The 19,864-nt window shown below is 55.6% G+C and overlaps 1 protein-coding gene across 2 annotated transcripts; it reads left to right on the top strand.

The window, feature by feature from the left end:
- Positions 1–584: 584 nt before the first annotated feature.
- On the top strand, positions 585–19,306 carry ADA (adenosine deaminase). 2 transcript variants are annotated; one of them, XM_064167842.1, is made up of 11 exons: positions 585–665; positions 6,970–7,031; positions 10,046–10,168; positions 10,305–10,448; positions 11,246–11,361; positions 12,636–12,760; positions 14,994–15,065; positions 15,317–15,418; positions 15,973–16,040; positions 16,283–16,412; positions 17,607–19,306. In XM_064167842.1, the coding sequence occupies exons 1-11, from the start codon at positions 630–632 to the stop codon at positions 17,706–17,708; spliced, it is 1,080 nt and encodes a 359-aa protein (XP_064023912.1). In that variant the 5' UTR covers positions 585–629; the 3' UTR covers positions 17,709–19,306. The 2 variants fall into 2 exon arrangements, with proteins under 2 accessions (XP_064023912.1, XP_064023913.1); XM_064167843.1 differs by lacking the exon at positions 6,970–7,031 and having other exon boundaries at positions 608–665.
- The last annotated feature ends 558 nt before the right edge of the window (positions 19,307–19,864 follow it).

Below are 19,864 nucleotides of genomic sequence, written 5' to 3'. Positions count from 1 at the left end.
GCAGGGAGGAGGAGGACTCCCAAAGCCCCTCAGTGATGTGGGCTGCCATGGGCATCATCTATGGGAGAGAAAGGCAGGGGGCAGAGAAGCAGAGTGAAACAGGAGCAAATCACTCGAAATGCAAAATGAAAAGCTGGGCATGAGTCTGCAGGAGCTGAAAGCAGGAAGGTGATGGCCCAGACTGGTCCGAGTGGCCATCGGTGAGAGCAGGTGAGCCACCGGGCGGCAGCTCTGAGAGCAGGAGAGGGGTGAGGGACGCACCACCCTAAACTGAACAGGTAAGTCCTTTGCAGGTTGAAAAAAGTATTGTTGCGTTGGCCGAAGGCTGGATCCAGGCCGGAGATCGCACCCCAGTGCTGCGAGCTGAGCCTCCGTTTTGCGGTGCGGTGCTCGCCTCCGGTGCTCCCGAAGGACGAGGAGCGGCTCCACTGGGCGCTCGGTCCCGGAAGGGAGTGCCGGGGGCGATATTACCGGGACCCCGGGACCGCGGGGTCGCGGAGGACCAGGGTCAGCCCCAGCCCATCCCGCGGCGGTGCCGCGGGGCGGTGCCGGCAAGAGCGGGGCGGGGCGGGGCGGAGCGGAGCTGCGGGACTGGGGCGGTGGGAGCGGAGCGGAGCGGAGGAGGCAGCATGGAGCAGGGGCTCTCTGTCTTTGGGGACCCCAAGGTGAGGCCTGGGCTGCGAACGGGACTTGCACGGGGGCCAGAGTGCTGTGCACAGAGGGTAGGAACCGCTGGTGGGGTGCTGTGCACCGTGGGCAGGAGCTGGGACACGCACCGGGGCTGAGGTGCTGTGCACCGGAGCTGGGAACAGCAACACGCACCGGGAGTGGGAGCCGTGTCGTGTACAGGAGCCGAATCGCCCCACGTGCCCCCGAGGTGAGAACCGGGGCATGCCCCAGTGCCCGAGCCGCGGGGTGAGAGCGGGGACACGCTCCGGGACACCGCGGCCGGGCCGCGCCTTGTATCTGCGGTGTCGCTCGGCGGTACTAGGCGGAGTCTGCTCTGCCCCGGGCCGGTGCTCCCGCAGGGACACGCACCCAGGAGCTGCCCCGGGTGTCCTGGCCAGGCCGGCTCCCCGCCGCGGGGACGTGCCGGTGCCCAGCCTGTGTCACTGCACTGCGGACTGGAGATATGCCGTAGCCTGGCTGGGGCATGGCAGGGGAGGACCTGACGGGTCCAGTGCCCCAACCGGTGTCGTGGTCTGAAACATGTTTTGTCTCGTTTGTGTTTTGCTTTGGGGTTTGGTTGTGTGTTTTGTGGGTGGTTTTGTTTTGGGGTTTTGTGTTGCCTTTTCCCTCCCCTCTTAAATATTTAGTTCAGTTGCTCCTCAGACACCCAAGATACCGTCTTGGTGAGTGCTGCCAGGGGGACTCCAAGCTTTCTCTCGAACCGTGTGCTGTAGAAACACACCTCAAGTAGGCTCATAGAGGAACATGTTTAGTAATCAAATTATAAAGTAGCTGAGAAGGAGGAAGCTGGAGCAGATGTGCCCAGCAGTAACTCTTTATCTGCTAGCAGAGCCACTGTCTGTGCTGCAGGCCACATTGTCTCTCAGGTTGTGCTCTGGGTGAACTGCTATTGGGAGCACACCATTGGGCTCTGGTGCTGACTGCCAGGTGGGGTTGAGCTGTTGATGAGCAGCAAGGAGCTGGAGCAGAGGAGACCAAGAAAAATCATGCAATGGTTGTGGTGGTGCCACTGAGTGGTGTTAACTGAATGCAGCTTTCCTGAGTCAGAAGATTGATTCCAAAACTCAAGAAGTGGAGGGGTTTTTGCCACTCTTTGCACCCCCTGCCACTCCCAAACCACTTATCTCTCAGTCTGAGCTCACACCAGGAAATTCTAGCTGGCATGCACAGCTCGGGTGCCTGTTTCGTTCCATCACTGTGGGGTTTCCCTCTTGGTGTTGATGACCCAGGCAGTAGCAGGCAAACGGTACTGAAATGCAGAGACTGCTGACGTCTGGTCGTGGTTAAAGCCTTTTTAAGGTGACTTTGATTTTGGGAGATGTTGACATTTCATCAGCTGCACTAGAAACAAAAACTGTTGTCTGAGTCCACTGATGTTAAACCTCTGGCTGCAAGAAGTTCCCAGTGTGTGGGGAGTGGGATGCTGAAGAGAGACCTACTCAAAACTGCAAGGTTTGACCAGTAAGATCAGGCTGCCGTTGCCTGCTTGCCCACAATTACCAGACTGGTTTTCCTGAGTCAGGCAGTCCCTTTCAGTCCTGTGAACCTGCTAAGTCAGGCCTGCGGGAAAAAAATGGGTCTGGAGTCAGTTAAAGAGCCCTATTCATTGTCCTGGACCCCCTGCCATTGGGAACCATCAGCTCTGTGTTTTGGAGATGCTTCTGGTAACTGGTGCAGGTTCGAGCCTCAGCTGCACGCGGGGCCAGGGCTGCCTCCGTGTTTTTCAGGAACTCGCTGAGTCCCAGCAGCTGCAGCAGATGGAGCTGCTGGGGCTTCTGGAGGGTGGCTTTGACCCCTGCTTCTCACAGACCATAAAAGAGCAGAAAATACTTCCCCTTCCCGGTCACCCACCATCAGACTCTTCCCTCTGCTCCGCAGCCGGAGCAGAGACTGTGTCCTCGCTGGCTGCTGGCTTCTCTGCCTGCAGGGCCAGCCGCAGCTCCAGGCTCTGGGACACATGGCTCTTTTGTGGCTTTCATGCTCCTTGAGCTATGCTGCAGTGAGCAGGAGGGAAATGGGAGTTTCTGGGGTCAGCCCACACCCTCCTAGGCACTGGTGTAGCTTTACTGCTAGATGCTTGTTCCCAAAATAAGTTTAGGTCATGCTGGGCAGGGGTTCCCACAAGCCCTATTGGTGCACACGGTGTGTGTCACAGCATCTGGTGGGCCCTGTCCCTGCACAAAAGGAGGCAGCTGTCTCCAATGTGCCTTTTGTACTGCAAAGTGGAAGAGACATCCAGAGCTGACTGTCCTGTCAGTGGCTGGGACAGCAGCAAGTCATGGGTGGCACTGAGGGTGCCCACTTTGTTCTGCCTTGGGTTCAAAACTTGCAGCAATTGAAACATATCTTTTTAAAGTTGTCTTTATTGTGGGAGGTGCAGGTGCATAAGGATGTACCTAGGATGATGTTTACCTCCACTCAGTCACTTCTTGCACTCCACCTGACCCCTCACCAGCTTGGCATGGGTCAAAGCCTGCTGCTGTTGTGCCTGCAGCAGGCTCAGCTGTACCTTAGGCAGCGATGTGTGTTGGCATCCCCTCAGTGATGCTTTGCGGACACTCTCCTAGATAGTGAATCCACCCTTGTGGGTAGTGGATCCATCCTTGACCAGATCCAATTGTCCAGTGTGGTGGCAGTGAACAGCTTTGTGCTGCTCCGGAGCACTGCTTTGCTCCAGCCATGTCTGGTATGAGGTCTGTGGTGGCCTGGGGAAGGATGTTGCCCTGCCACCCCCTGTGAGCTGTCCCTGCAGGAGAGTGGCACACACAGCCACTGTCACCAGGAGTCTTGCACTGAGGTCAGCGGAGGTTGAGTAAGTGGTGTCAGGAGGGATGGCACTCAAGGCTGCGCAGCATGGAGCATCCTCCTCAGCCAGCAAAGCCAGGTGTGGTGTGAATGCTTCCCCAGAAAGAGTGTTTCTTGCCATGGGGCAAGGTCTTGCAGTCTCCCCCTTTCTCCTTTAATGGTGTAAGCCTTGAAGACTATGGCAGGTCCACCTCCAAAACACATTCTGATTTGAGGATAACACTGTGCCTCTTCCACTTCACATCCCTCTCGATCCATTCTCACCTCCTGCTTCTAGAGGAACCTGTGTAGTGAGCTGATGGCAAGCAGAGCTTTGCTGCTGTCAGCACTCCTTGGTGAACCCAGCGTCTGGGGACCACAGCTCGCTCCCCGTGCAACACTGCCCTTCCCTCTACCTCCTGTTGAATTTTGCTCTCTAGTAGTGTTTTCCTGCCATGTTTATCTACCACTTGGCAAATGGCACCTGTAATTACTCTGGTTTTCTAGTGATTGACACAGAGTGAACTTTAAATTGCCACCTTTTAACGTGCTGATAAATAATCCTGGGCAAAGTCACTGCTAGGGACTCTAAAATGGTGCAACTCTAGCAGCTGCCTGGGTTATCTATTAACATCTGCTGGAAGCCACCTCAGTAAAAGGTGATGGTGCTGCTACTTCTACCGTGCTGCCAGGGCTGATGTTCATACTTAGAAAAAGGCCCCCAGACCACTTGCTTCAGAAATTCTCTTCAGTGCCTCAGCTCAGATGGCAACTTTTATGCCACATAATAGGCAAAGTGAACAGCTAACTGCTCTGCCATGGTCTGCTGAGCAAACTCTACAGTAACAGAGAAATCTGACCATAGCTGGAAGTACTTTGGGTGTTTGGTTAACTTTTTCCTCTTAATTTCCCCGAATTCAAAATAATCCCAAATGACCCTTGAATGGAACACACTTGCTTGAAGTGTCCCCCTTTGTGTTTGGATTTATTTGTGGAGCATTACTAGGGTTCAAGGAAGGCATTGGAGTATGTTCAGAAGAGGAAAGCAAAGCCCAAGCCCTTAAAACTTCCCCTTTTCTCAGGCCTGAGGCAGGCTGTTGGTGCCTGCAGCCAGGCATGTGCCACGCTGGGGCCATGACTTTCTTTGCTTAAAAATGGGAATTGCTGGGTCTGCCCCAGCAGCCTGCCGGGGCCACGTGCTGAGCGCCGCAGCCTATGGCCACCCCTGCTTTTGAACTCATCTCTCTGGCTGCGAGCAAGCGGCAGACACACTCGGAGGCGTTACTGAATTGCACTGGGGTTTTGGGATGCCCTGGCTGGTGGGCAGAGAGCTGCCCTCAGCTGCGGTGCTGAGGAGGTGCAGAGGAAAGGGCTGGAGGGTGACTGCTCCAAGGTGGTCCTGAGTGACTTTGCTGCAGCTGGAGGAAGAGCTGAGCTTCTGCCTCAGGAAAGTGTCTGAGAGCTTTGCTGCTTTCTCGTTCTTCGTTGGGACCCATGTTCCACATCCAGGTCTGCGGTGAGGAAGGCAGGCATTGCTGGTGCCTGTTTCATCTGTGTGTGCAGATGTCCTCTTCGAATGCACTTGAAGGGCTTGGGGTGGGAGACTTCATTGTGTTGGACCCCTGTGTGCTGAGGAGCAGATCCTTGGAAGAGAAGTTGGGCCCTTGGGTTCACCTTAGTTGTGCTTGCTCAGGCATCACCCCCATGGAGCCAGAGTTCCAGAGAAAACCCTTTCATCTTTGTCTGGGTACTTTCCTTGGCTTAAGGCAAGGTCACATCACCCACTTGTATCTGGAAAAGTCCTGTGCTTTGTTTACCCAGAGCACAGGCAGGGAGCGAGCTGCCTGTAATCTGCAGCCAGCAGCCTCCCACAGAGCTGGGAAACTGCAGGGTGCCTGGGGAGCTGAGATGCTGAGTTGTGCCTCTGCTGATTGCATCCTTATCTAGGATGACTCTTTCCAGGGCTGACTCTTGGTGGAGTCCCTTGTAGACACACATTTACTTCTTCGCCTCTATGTCCCTCGATAATCAATGTAGCCTAGATTAGCTCGTAGCTGCAGGAAGCAACACCCTGAGCACTCGGCTCGAGGAGCAAACCTTTGGGCCAAGCAGTATCGCACAGGGCTTCTTAGCATTTCACTGAGGTTCCCCCAAACCCAAACTTGGCAGTGGAGAAGGAGCCTGTTGCTGGTATTGGAGAGAAATCTTGCTGCTTCACAGGATGCCACCTGCAGCACGGGTGAGAGACACCACTAAATCTGCTCTCTCACTGAAGGGAGTGTCATGTTGGGATGTTCTTGCAGGAAATGTTCGAGATCATGTCTGCAGTGAGAAGACCCCAAGAAGGTTTGTGTTGCTTGGATTTTCTATCCAGCATGAGTTCCAGCCTGTAAATCCACAGAATGTCACAAGGGCTGTTGAAAACATCAAGAAATGAAGCTTGCATGGTTTGAAGTAGGGATTGGAGCTCGAGTGGAAAATGTGCCAGGTGTCCACACCTGGCGGTGCAGGTTGTGTCTGCACCCTGTTATTCTATCTGCTGTCTCTCAGGACATTTAGTCCTCATAAGCAGGATTGTGTAACTTCATCCTTGCAGATCCAGATCATGTCTTAAGGGCAGGAGAAGGGACAGGGCTATCTTTTTACAACTTGCTAGCAGGGGTGTCAGTGGGGACATTTGTGACCCCTGGGCCAGCTGATTGGAATGGTGCAGGATCAGCAGCAAGAGCTTCCCCAAGCCTGCTCACTGGCATTTTGCATCAGTGATGGTTTGGGAGTTACCTGCCCCCCCACTCTTCTGAAATCACCCAGACTAGACTCAGCCAGCTGTAAGTTAAGGAATGAAGCTTTATAGTCACAGCTCAGCACGATATAGAAGCAGAGATTTACAATATACCACAAATACATACAGCTATACACCGAAATGTGCGAGGTAAAAGCAGCACAGGAACACAGCAGCCCTCCCAGAAACCAGAGTCCCCAGGAGGGGCTCCCAACCACCCTTCCACCTTCTTTCCTCCCCTCTACCTTATCCCAGAGTCTGCCTGATGTTCAAGGTGAGCTCAGAGGATTGGCAAGGGGGGTTAGAAGCAGAAGCATTAGTTACACAAAAGCCCAGAGAGAAACACCAACAGGCACACACACACACACACACTGTTTATCTATTTTTGTGTTCTTGCTTTTATACATCTCAGCAAGCCTAGGAGTGAAGCAGACATCACCACTATTTCCTTTTCACAGCCTATAGTCTAATTTTTCTCACTTAAATATTCCAATCAGCCTCAAACCAGCACAGCATCCCATTGCTGCACATTTCAGTGGCAGCTTTATATGCATCCTGGATAGGTGGCCTGAGCCTGGGCACTGTCCCACCCCAGCAGTGGTGGCCTTTTGCAGCAGAAGTGGTCAGTGAAGACCCTGGCCATGAGCTGGGAGGTGGGTGTCTGTCTGCATGGCAGGTACCTGTTTCACCAGTTTCTCTTTATCTTGCTGCAGGTGGAGCTTCATGTCCACCTGGATGGAGCCATTAGACCAGAGACAATCTTGCACTATGGCAGGTGAGTTGGCAGGGGCAAGAAAGCTCTGGGTGATGCACTTCAAAAGCATCATTCCTTGACAGAAGAGCTTCTGCTGGCAGGCTGGGAAAGCTCTTTCCTTGCTGTGCGGGCAGCAGACCTGGCTGGTGCTGGTCCCACCTCTCAGAGGAGGGTCCTCTGGCTGCACGGAGAGGGGAGATAGAGAACATCCCAAAGAGCAATGCTGCAGTGGGGCTGCTGTAGTGGCAAGAGCATGAGTGCGGTGGCTACCAGCTCTGTGAGCTTGGCAAGCTCAGAGGAGCCACCATGCAAGGTGCCAAAGCTGGAGCCATCCACCAAGGTACAGCTGCGCTGGGTCTCTCTGGTCTCTTTTTCCCCCACATGCCCAATTGCTATAGCAAGTGAAATGAGAGCAGGCTGGGAGTGCCACCTTGGTGGTGGTACCACAATCCTGGGAGGAAAGCCCAGCCTGGGGGCTCTTTCCTGCCCTGGTGCTGTGTGCCACTGAACACCAAGGAGTAGCATTCTGTGAGGGTGCCCTGGGAGAGCCCTTGGCAGTGGCTTGAAGAGAGGTTGTTTCCTTGGCACATGCATCCTCTTGCTTCAGCCACTGTGTGGGAAGCTCCAGGGTGGCTCCTTAACTGAGGTGAGGACCTGACTCCACAGCTGTAAGCAAAATAACCTGAAGACTTCTTCCAGGACTTCTTCCAAGACTATTCAGAAAGCTAATGGAGACCATCAGATAGCCTCAGGCTGAGAGAGCAGCAAGCTTAGAGATTTCAGGAATCAGCTCTTAGGCACAACTCCAGTGTTTTGGAGAGGAAATCAGTGCTGAGGAGGATGGGAAGTGGCTCTGGCATCCCATGAGTCAAGCAGACTCCAAGGCACAGCGACGCTAGGAGGGAGTGTTCTTGCTGAAGCAGCTTTTTCTGCAGAGAGTGGCTGTAGGTTTTGCAGTGCAGAGTGAAGGAGGTGGATCAGAGAGGTCTACCTCATTCCATGCAGGACACCAGCATGGTGAGCAGAGCCAGGGGCCCTGCTGGCTCTGCCCATGCTGCTGGTGGACTGCAGGGCTGAAATGCAAGTCCCCATGGGCAGAGGAGTCAGTCATGGCTCCCTGGGACTCTGCTGAGTCCCTCTGCCAGCAAAAGACAACTGCTGGCATCCCCCAAGAGAGCTGTAGGAGCCCTGAGGCCCAGGAGGCATCAACCACCTGAAGATCTCAGGTCTCTTTGTCAGCACAGAAGTGTTCACTGCCCAAGTGTGTGCTGAGTTCCCTCTTATTTTCACACAGACTTGGCATCCCCCAGGGCTGCCAGTCCTCAGGTGCCACCTTGACTGGGCTGGAGCAAGGCTGTGCTGTTCCTGGGCTCCAAAATCAGTGCTCACACCAATGTCAAAGCAATGGGGCAGTGCAGGAGGCTGCAGGGAACCACCTTCAGAATCTCGCCCTGGGCACAGAAAGCTGCTCCTGGGCTATTTTAAAAGATAAAGAGATGGAAATAAACTTGCCAGGTGGTGGCTGACTGTGGACAAAGAACCCAAAGCTGCTGGGGTGCACAAGCCCCTGATGGCAGAGGCTGAACTCTCTGCATTTAGAGACTTGGACTCCAACTCTGTCAGGTCTGAGTCAGGCTTTCCACCCCCCCTGCTCAGCAAAAGGGTTTAGAGTGGTAACAGACCCCTCATGGGATTGGGTGTCCCCAGGAGAGGTGCCTGCTCCAAAGTGGGATGATGTATGCAGTGCTGCCAGTGACAGGATGCTGAGGTGCTCCTGGGCACAAATAGGTTCTGCAGGGGCAGCTTTGCTGCAGGAAGGCTCCAGCTATCAGGCAGGTTAGACAGCTGCAGCAGCTCCCAGAGCAACGCTGATTAGGTCCACCAGAGGCAATCCTTTGGGAAGCACAGGAAAGAGGTCAGAGAAGTGGCTGTGCTGTGGGAAACTCCTTGGGCAGGTGGAGGAAGATGTAGATGGGTTCCTGGAGCAGACACCCATGTGTCAGTGGCATGGAAAGGGCAAGGCGGAGAGGAAAACTGATGTCTTGGCAGTGATGAATGTCCCCTGCTGTGTGCCAGCAACTTAATCCATGTGGATTGCTTTTGAAGGCTGAGCATGGGACTGGTTTCCTTCCTGCCTGAGCAGGGAGTGAGCAATGTTCACTGAACCCAGAAGTGGGGTCCTCTGGGCTGCTTCCCTGCAGATTGCTCATGGGGATGGCTGCTGGCACTGGGACCCTAAAGCTGCTGGTGCTGGTTTGTCTCTGCTAGCTGTAGTCCACTGCAGCAGGAAGGAGGATTACAAGCAAATTGTCTGGTTATTATCCCTAATTTAGGTTGGCATGTGCAGAGTACCAGAGGGTAGGGTGGTGGTGGAAAGGCCTGCCTGGGAAGCAGGCAGTGTCCTTGGCCAGCAGCCCCCTCTTGCCCATCTGCCACCCCACCCAGGATACCTCTCCCCCATATGGTCTCTTGGCAGCCACCTCCATCCCTCTGCTATGAGCAGTTACTGGGACTGCTGCCTGCTCCTGCCTGAGATGTTCTTGTCACAGAAGATGCCACCACAGTGCTGAGTTTGGGAACCAGCTCTCTTGCAGGAGCTGCTGGCATTGAACCCATGAACTATGAGACCTCTGCCTGGGAGCACCTCCTTGGTTTTCAGCCCTTGGAGCCTGCCTAAATGGGAGTCAACTCCTCTAAAGAATTTTGGCGACTCTGCCACCAGGACTAGGAGGTGCCAAGAAAAAACCCAGAGCCCCTTTAGGTGAACTCCTTAAGCTTCAGATGTGCCCTAGCTGTGTTCCTGCTGGGTCAGTCTGGGCTCATCTTCAGCTGTGTTCCTGCCTGGTCTGTGTTTTGGGTTGCCTTCCTTCCCACGAAGGCTCTGGGCTGGAGGTGCTGGAGGAGCTGCTGGAAGGACAATGTGTGCCACGTTGGGGAGTGAAGCGGAATACTGCTAGCGTGGACCACCACTGCTGGGCGAGCTGCACCCCTTGGAAGTAGCTTTCCCTATCAGTAACCTGTGGCTTTTCTTCCAGGAAAAGAGGGGTTCCTCTCCCTGGCAACACCGTGGATGACCTCCTGAAGCACGTCAGTTACAAAACCCCTCTGACGCTCACCAAGTTTCTGGAGAAGTTCAACCACTACATGCCTGCCATTGCGTAAGCTCCATGCTTTTTGCCTCGTTCCCCTCGGCCCTTGGCAGAACCCTTTGGCTAGGGTTGCTCGACCTTGGAGGTCAGCCTGCTCATCCTCAGTGTGCCCTGAGGGCACTGGGTGCCACTGCTGTCCCTGCAGGGGTGACCGGGAGGCGGTGCGCAGGATCGCCTACGAGCTGGTGGAGACCAAGGCCAAGGAAGGCATTGTCTATGTGGAGGTCCGGTACAGCCCTCACCTCCTGGCCAACTGCCGCGTGGACCCCATCCCATGGGGCCAAGCTGAGTGAGTGACCCCTCCAGTGCTGCCGGTTTGCCCGCTGGGCATGGAGAGGGCATGGCCCAGCAGGTCAGCCAGTGTGTGTTCAAAGTCTGGTGTAACCAAAGCTCCTCTCTTGTCCAGCACAGCAAGAACCAGCATGGTTCCAGCTCTTGCCCTCATCAACAGGGTTGTTCTTCTTCTAGCATCCCTGAGTGGCTGTTTTAATGTCCCTGGCCTTGGGCACCCAGCCCTGTGTGTGCAGCAAGTTGTGCTTGAACCTCTGGCTGCTGCTGTTCTCCATGAGAGGGAAAGCAGCACTCAGACAGGGGCCTGCAAAACATGAGTTGGAGCTGGCAGAGACTGGGCAGCGTTGGAGGAGGCTGGATATCCCATCCCTTCCTTGCCATCACCCCCTCTGTGATGTGTGCCTCCCATTAAAGCACTGCTGGGCTCTATGTGCCCTTGCAAGCTGTGCTGGGGTGGGTGCTGAGCCCCTGTGCTTGCCCCTGCCCTGCTGCAGGCAGTTGGGTGCCCTAATGAGATGCCCTGGCAAAGAGCAGGTTCCTCTCCTCAGGCAAGATTAGCACCCAGTTCTTACTGTCATCCATGCATGCTTTTGTGCCCCACGTGGCCAGAGCATGGGTGTGAGAGGTGCTCCTTGGCTGGGTGGTCTGCTTGGGCCCCTCTGGATGTTGAGGCAAGTGGAAGCCCTGGCAGAGCCGGTTTGGTGTGGGATGTCCTCTGGGGATGCTGGGCTGGACCCGCTCTGCTGCCTCCCTGGTAAGTGTCCACCTCTCCCTGATGGCTTTTCTTCCCTGCAGGGGAGACCTCTCTCCAGATGAAGTGGTTAACCTCGTAAATCAGGGCCTGCAGGATGGAGAAAGAGATTTCCACATCAAAGCCAGGTCTATTCTATGCTGCATGCGCCATATGCCAAGTAATGTATTGCAGCTGCCCTGCTGCTCTGCTCCCCTTCCCTGATGTGTGCGGGGGGATGGTCCTTGGGCTCAGGCCCCAGGGACAGCCCTGGTCCTGTGGCCCCGGGTCTGATGTGGGACCAGGCCGTGCTGAGGAGGAGTAGGGCTTGTTTCTGAGAGTCTTCTGCTTCCTTTGCTGTGGGAAAGGGTCTGCCGGATGCAAGAGTGGGGACCTGGGGGTACAACCAGCATCCAAAGGGTCTTGCTAGGGAGGCCAAGCAGGCTCTTCAGCCCTGCTCTGGGCAGGTGTGGTTTCTGCTCCTACCCTAGACCTTGCCCAAAGGCTGGAGCTCTCCTTGGCCCAGCTGAAGACAGTGCCACAGCAAGTGGTTGCATCTGCCCCAGCCACCTGAGAGTTGAGAGCCAGTGGTTACAGGGGCAGGGGGCCAGGCATGAGGTCTGGCACTTCACCGCTCACAGGTGTGCTGCTGCACCAGCATGGTCCTGCTGAGGCATCAGCTGGGAGCTGCTGAGATGGGAAGATGAAATTGCACCTGGTCTGTATGGGTTTGTGTCACCTGGGGATCGGATGCACCCTGCTCTTAACACTGCTGTTTGTCCCTCTTTGCTAAGGGTAGCTGCTGAAGCAGCTGGCAGGTGCATGTCCTTCCCCAGAGGTTCTCTCTCCTGAGCAGGGACTGTTCTGAAGGGGTTGTCAGCCACTAGTTACTCACTGATAGCAAAAGAGAAAACCCTGGGAGTGTCGAAGGTCACCTTCCTGGAGGCTGCCCAGGTCCTCCATCATCTTCTCTGGGGAAGCCAAGGATGTTCTGAGCAGGGCAGGGCTGCCTGTCGCATGGGCCCCCTCAGAGATCACTCCAAACTCAGCACACCTGACAGGCTGGCTCTCCCCTTTCCCCACCTTGCCCAGCCATGGGGAGGAAGCTGTGTTCCAGCAGCTGGGCTGTGCAGTCCAGCCTAGCTTGGGCCAGCAGCAGCCATCACCACCATGTCTGAAGGGCATTCTGTGTTTCTTTCCCTTGCTTAGTGTGTGGAAAACCCACGATGAGAGCAGGTTTAGAGCTGGCAAATACATCTGGTTGCCTCCTAGTTGGCAGCTCTTGTTTGCCTGGAGACAGCAGACCTTAGTAGCAGCCTGTCGCCGTTCCGAGCATCAGGCCCGAGGAAGGAGCAAAGGAGACCACTCTGGCTCTGTAGCTGTAGGAGCAGGAAAGTGCTGAAGCTGTGACCCTTAGCAGTGCCTTCTCCTGAACCCTGGTACTGCCTGTTCCAGGCTGGTCTCCAGAGGTGGTGGAGCTCTGCAAGAAGTATTGGAACAACTCCGTGGTGGCCATCGACCTGGCTGGGGATGAGTGCCTGAAGGTGGAGAACTCCTCCGAGCACAAGAAGGCCTACGAGGTGGGTTTGGACAGACTGGGGGCAAGTGTGAGGGACACATGGAATGTTACTGAGGCTGCTGACGGCTGGCACAGCTCAGACGCTGCTTGCAGCTAGGGAAAAACATTTTGTTAAACAGAAAGAGTGTTTGTTTACGTTTGCCAAGTGATTAATGGCAGGCATCATTGCTTAAGCATGGCCTTGGAGATGGAGCCTGGCACGCTGCCCACCTGGGTGAGACACCAGCACCATGGAGCCCGTGCCCCGCTGGCAGCACTGCACTGCTGGGCTCTTCTCCTGGGGCTGCATGGAAGCATGACCAAAGGTGGAAGAGAGTGGCCCTTCCAGTCTGGCAGAAACCCCCCAAGGGGAGAGGAGAAGCTGCGGGTCTGAAGTGCTTTCGTCTGATGGCCTCACAGGCAAAGGCTGGAATGGCTTCAGGAGCCTGGTGCCAGTCTCTCGCCGGCCCTTGGCAGCAGCTGGAAGGGGAAGCTCCATGCCTTGCCTCTCCGGGCTGCAGGAGTCTGGGGCTGCTGGTGTCCTGCAGCAGTGGGAGGGAGCTTGTGCACCACTGCTGCCAGAAGGGACTGAGTGGTTTGCAATCAGTGGTCGGACCTGGAACAAGGCTTTCCGGGGAGCTTTGCTCCTGTCAGCAGCAGCACGTCCGCCTTTGCTGCTGTGCTGCATGAACTGAGGGGTTAGAAACTGAGATGTGGGCACAGGAGTTCATTAACCAATGGGCAGGGGCATCTCATCCTGCCCTGGTGTGCCGGGTCCAGACTGCTCTGTCAGAAGGATACCTCTTGTCCCTGTGCTGGGAGTTCACTCAGGCTCTAAGACATTCAAGCAAGCCCTGCTCCTGTCAGCCCCTTCTGGCCAGCATGGCAGGGAAATAACCCCCCATAAACACTGCTGCTGTGCCCTCTGGGGCACCTGCTGCATCCAGGGAAACCTGGGACACTTGTGGTGTCCTCTGAGCAAGCACCTTCTGCCTGGCAGATCTCGGGGCTGCTTGTGGCTGCTGGCTGCAGAGGAGCAGCAGGAACTGCAGGGCCAAGCATCCTAGAACCACCGAGTCCAAGGATCCTTGCAGGAGGAGCCACAGGAAGCTCTGTGTGTCTGAGCTAAAGGGCTTGAGAAGGGCTTAAAGCACTCCAGGGAAGATATGCCCATGGATGGATTTTAGACAGGAGCTCCCTCCTGGATGGAAGGGCTCAGACTTTGGTAGCCAGGGAGGCCAGTGGGGAAGGGTCCCCATGCATGTGCTCCTTCTGGCCCCTCTGCCTGTAGCTCACCTCCTGCTGGGGTAGTTAGGGATGCCTCTTTGTAGTGGCGAGGTGAGAGTTCCCAGTTTCCCTTCATCCTGGGGAGAAACAAGCGGAAAATCTCGGTGCTGGTGTGAGTCTGTCTCTCTCCTTGGTTAGCCAGAGGATTTCTGTTACTTAAATTCCTGTCAGAATGAGCTGCTTGGGAAGAGTCAGCACTCCCTTCACTGCAGGGAGCACAGAGTGTCTTTCAGGTCGTTGCACAGAGAGCTTTTCTGTGCAGAGCCTGGGCTGACCTTCACTGGGCCTGGGTGTGCAGCCCTTGAGGAGCTGAAAATGAAGTAACTGAAAAAAAGTCCTGAGTGAAAAGCCCTGAAGGGAGCCTGGGAAGGATGCCTGTGCGGGACGTGCCTGCAGCCTGCCCGCGCTGCTGCGGCCCCTCTCCAGCACGGCTGCGCTCGGGTCTTGGCTTCCCGGGGCTGCCGTGGTCTGTGGCTGCCCCGGCAAGGCATCTTTTGGGGTGGCCATGGAGAGTCTCTCAAAGTGCCCCCAAAGCTGCACCCTCATAGCCCTCCTGGCTGGGCTGACTGTCCCCAGCCCTTTAGAGGAGCTCAGAGCTCTGTGTGTGAGCATTGTGCCAGCTCTGTGCTGGGAGTCTCCCACCTGGCTGCAGCCCAAGAGGTAAAATTTCAAAGACAGGAACTGCTGCAAGGTTCATGCAGAAGGGCACCAGGGCGGAGCGAGGAGAGCCTTGAGCCTGCTGCTGTCTGGAGTGGGGGCAGTGCCTGCACTAACGGCACTGAGGGATGGGTGCCAGGGAAGGTGCCAGGCCTGCCGAGCTCCTCTCATGGGCATTGCCAAACTCTCCTCCAGCAGTCAGCATGCAGCTGGGCGAAGGGCTTGTGTGCTGGGGGCTCGGAATGGTGCCCACGCGGGTGTCTGCTGCCCTGGCTGCGGGCGATGGCACAGGAGGGTGTCCTCTGTTGCAGGAGGCGGCGCGGTGTGGGATCCACCGCACGGTGCACGCGGGCGAGGCTGGCCCGGCCGCCATGGTCAAGGAGGTACGGGGAGCAGGGGCTGGGGGGGCAGAGACAGGGGCAGGGCTGGGAAGTGCCCCCTGAACTCATGTCCTCTCATAGCAGCACAAATGTGGGGGACACAGGTGGAGAACCAGACCCAGTAGCTCAGAGAAGGACCTTTCCGGAGCTGGCTCAGTGGGGCAGGCTGCCCCCGTGGTGGGGCAGGGGGCTCTGGGCATGCAGGGGCTGAGCTGGTGCTTGGAAGCTGTACATGGATTTCCTGTGCTCTCCAGGCAGTTTACCTCCTGAAGGCCGAGCGCATTGGCCATGGCTACCATGTGCTGGAGGACCCTGAGCTCTACAAGGAGCTGTTGAAAGCTAAGATGCATTTTGAGGTAAGGATGGTGGTGGGTGTGCGACTGCCAGGTAGCTGCTGCCTGAGTGGAAAATCAGCCACAGCAGCTTGTATCTTTGCTGTGAGGAGCACTGCAGGATCTCCCAGTGCCTTGCAGGAGGGAAATGGATCCTGGCTGTGGACAATTTTCGGAGGACTTGTTCATTTGCACCTCAAGCCTGCAGGCTTCTCCCACAAACTGGGCTTTCTGGTGGAGGGTGGTAGTGCCTGGGAGTTAGTGGGTGGGCAGCTGTCCTTGGCTCTTTCCCGTCAGTGCCCCCAGCTGCTCCGTGCAGTAGATGTGTGCATGCTTAGTGTCGGTGGTCTCTGAGCTGTGGCTGACATACAGCTGCTGCCTGACTGGCCCTGGCTTCCTGCCACCAACCCGTGGGCAGTGGACTCTTCACATCCCTACTCTGGGACTTGCAGTATTCTTGAGGTGGCTGTGAGCAAAGCTCTGGCTGTGCCTGGCTTTACCAGCATGCTTCAGCCCACACAGCTGCAGCTCTGAGCCACCTGCCTGATCTGGGCTTTGTGTTTGATTCCCCCAAACAGGTCTGCCCCTGGTCCAGTTATCTGACTGGAGCATGTCTTCCAGACTTCAGGAAACACCCAGCAGTGCAGTAAGACTTCTCAACTCTCTGCAATCTTCAGTAGTCATGGTCTGGGATGGTGGGAGCTGCTCTGTGGCTTCACAAAGGCAACACACATCTGGCCATAGCAGGACGTGGCACATCCTCGTCCTTGGGCACAGAGGGGCCTGCTGCAGCTGGAGGGGGTGCAGGGCTTCCTTGGGGAGGCAGTCCTGTGCCTCCTGTGCTCTGTCCAATGCTTTACCCACCAGTTCCACTTGATTTCTTTACAGGTTCAGGAAGGATCAAGCTAACTTTTCTATAAACACAGACGACCCCCTGATCTTTAACTCCAGCATTGACAAGGACTACAGCATTGTGAAGGACTACATGGGCTTCACTGAAGAGGAGTTCAGGAGAGTGGTGAGTTGGCCTGAGCTGCACGCCCTGCTGCTGTCCTGCTGCAGCCCAGGACAACCTGCTTCTTTCCTTTCTAAGATGCAGAGTTTTCAATGGAAATGCAAAACTCCTGCAGTGGGCACAAGGCTGCAGGTGGCTGCTGGGCTGTCTGGAGGCTGTGGGGAGAAGGGGTGGGCTCTGCAAGGCTCATGGCTGACAGCTTTGGGCTTCATGGAAAACAGGTCAGAGTGGAAATGATCCACTGAGATCCTCGCAGCAGATCTTAGCAGGGAGGAAGGAAGGTGCCTGGTGCCTTTTTCTTTCTGGATTTGGAATTGCAGGCAGGGAATTTCAGGTTCTGGCCCAGAAGATAGCACAACTCAGCAGGCAGGAAAGTGCTTGCAGTTTTGCATGGGCAGCATGAGGATGCAACAACTGAGCTGGAAACAGTCTGCTGCCTTCTGGCTTTGCTTTGGGCACATGCAGTGGCTGTGTCTTGGTGACATCCTTGGTTGTTCACCCAGGACAGAGAGAGAGGACCACTGCTGGGAGTCTGACTCCCTGGTTACTAGGGAAAGCTTTCCTGGGTTTGCATCCAGAGCCACGCTCAGCACTCTCACCCAGGCGTCTCCCAAAGTACTTGCTTGGGCTGGGAAGTGCAAGGGGCACTTTACAAGAAAGCATCAGGCCTGCTCCCAGCTCTGGCTGCAGGAACAAGTCCCTTTCTCCTGTAGACATCACTGCCTGGGTCAGGGAGGAGAAACAGTTCTGAGCTCTGGGTGCCTGCAACCAAAGCTGTTCCGATGTCAGCTGTCCCCTCCTGCTCTTGCACAAGCCAGGTCTTTCCTGTGCAACAAAAGCAAGGTCCATGCTCAAGACAGGCCAGCAGGTTACATTGCACAGCCAGGCTGTGTGCCAGCAGTGGCACATCAGGCTGCCACCACCACGTTGCTCTGCTGCAAAAGGGAGCGTAAGAGTGTGTCTAAAGTGCACGTCCTAAAAACTCCAAGGTATTTGAAGACCTTTGCTTTGTGCCTGCCTCACTCCTCTTGAGACTGTTGCTAGTGATGTGCCAGAGCAGTTGCCCTGTAAAATGAGACTGTGGCAGTGAATTTGAGAGTGGAAACCTTCCCTGCCCCTTGCTGCTCAGAGCCAGATGTTGGCATGTGCACAACCATGCATTCCTGTCTGACATGTCTTCCCCCTCTACCTCTCCAGAACCTCAATGCAGCTCAGTCCAGCTTCTTACCTGAGAAGGAAAAGCGGGAGCTGCTCAGGACGCTGTATGAAGCCTATGGGATGGTCCCCAACACATCCTGACCCGTTCCTGGAGCCAGCCTGGAGCCGTGGCCCCTTCTGCCTGTGGGTGACTCTCCTCTGTGCTATGGGAGCACCAGGAGAAGGTGCCTGAAGTCAGTCTCTCTTCCTGGCAGCCCTGCATTAACCCTGACAGTGCTGAGCAGAATCAGGATATCACATTGCCTGCCTGTCAATCACTCCTCCCAAACTCTCTCCCAAATGGATCTCCAACTTCCTATCTTGCTGTGGTGCACACAGACTACAGCTGCCTCCTGGCCTGACTCCCTTCTCCATCTGCCAGTCTTTCTGTACTGCAAGTGAGAACAGAAGAACCTCTCCTGCTTCTTTTCCCTCTCTTCCCTAGCTTTATCTGCCCTGCCTCACCGATCTGCCTCGTCTGCAGTGCAGAAATAGTCACCTCTAGCTGTGACTGTGGCCCGTGTTCATCTCCACCTTCCTAGGGCAAAGGTGTGTGAGTGCTGACAGGGGCTGAGCAGGCACCTCACAAACGGAGCCTTTATTCCCGTCCCTGGGCTACAGCTGTATTTACCCAGGGTTAGTCTTGTGCTAACATGCCTGAAACAATAACAAGCTGGCAGCTGGTGCCCTGCCCGTGCACAGCTCTGAAGGGCAGCTTCAAGCACCCCTTTTTGGCCTCTGCTGGACAAGGACTCTGGGTATCAGCCCACCAGCACCACTGCCACAGGAGCACACACCCTGGGCTTGGGCTCCAGCTGTGCTTGCAGCTGCCCATGCCAGTGCTGCCACATGCATAGCAAGCTGCAATGTATTTGTATCATCTGGGGCCAAAGTCTGCTTTCTGGGACTTTTCCTGGTTTGCTTTGGTCTTCATCCGGGAGAGTTGCTGTGAAGTGCAGTTTGCTCTTCCTCTGTCTCTGTCCAGGGCTTGGGGGATTCAGGGTCAGTTGCTTTTGAACCACTCTGCCCTCCTTCTGCTTCAAGCTAATCTTTAAGCACCATGAGAACCGACTAAAGACATTAACTGGTTAGAGCCCAGTGCCACACGGTGGCCCAGGACCCGTCTGAATGGCTTCTCTCACTCAACCACAGCACTGGCTAGAAGTCAGACCTTCAGTCTGGAGAACTGATAAACGATTCACCAAAGTTCCTGAGTGCTTTGGTGCTTTATCACACTTTGCCTGCTCTGCCACAGAGCTGTGCAGCTGGAGCAGAGACTCTCCTTCCCTTGTGTGTGTGGTGTGTTCAGCATCCCAGGTGTCTGCCAAAATGCTTCCTCCAAAGATACTGCACCAAAAAGCTGCCTTTGTGGGGGGGCCGTGGTCACCATGGTCACAGCTGGTCCAGCCTCAGGCAGTGACTGCTGGCAGCTTTTCCCTTCTCTCTGGGCTTCCACAGTTGTTGCTGATGCTCATCTCTAGAGCCCCTGGTGCACCCAGCTGGCAGGTGGATGTAAGAGATTGATTTTCCTACTTTCATAAAGCAGCATTTTGAAGAAGGTGATTGCAGTAAGAACCAGGCTTTCTTGGGTGATTTCTCTCCACAGAATGGTTTGTGAAGAAGAGTTGCTTTGTTTGGATTCTGGACAGTTGATTGTTGATCCTGTTTAATAAAGTGACAGATTTCTATTGGCAGGTAAATCCCTTTGCCCTTCAGTTCAAGGGTGACTGCTGGGTCCCACGGTCCCCAACCTGAGACACTGTACCCCTGCTGGAGCACAAGGGCTCATCAGTAGGTGTGAGGAGCCTTTGGCCGTCCCATTCCTGCCCTCTCCTCTTGCCAGGTCAGAGCCCTTTGGCAGCCTGCGGGACCAGAGCCCTGCTCGCTGGCTGAGCAGCCTGGGGCTGAGGATTCAGGTGGTTCTAACCTTAGGTGTCCTCCCGGCTCGGTGAGGCAAGGGGCATTCTGCCCTGCTGGAAGCAGCAGCACCAGCACTGTGCTCACTTCTGCTGTGTCCAAAAATACTTGCTTTATTTTTTTTTTTTTTGCCTCCAGAGTTTTGCACAGGGCTGACCCAGAGCCAGAAGTGGCTGCCTGGCTGTTGGGCTACTGTGCCAGCTTGGGCAGGGGACAGTCTGCTGAAAGACTTTGTGGTCACTCGGTGCTCAGGTAGAGTTTCAGGAGGTCTGTTGTGCCCCTGTGCTCAAGTGAAGAGCAGGGCTCAGAGCAGCCCTGTGCTCAGCAGTTTGCAGGTCAGG

This window comes from Pogoniulus pusillus, chromosome 29 (assembly GCF_015220805.1).
Source record: "Pogoniulus pusillus isolate bPogPus1 chromosome 29, bPogPus1.pri, whole genome shotgun sequence".
Lineage (NCBI taxonomy): Eukaryota > Metazoa > Chordata > Aves > Piciformes > Lybiidae > Pogoniulus > Pogoniulus pusillus.
Note: the sequence above shows the minus strand (reverse complement) of the source record. Positions and strands in the feature narration are given on the sequence as shown.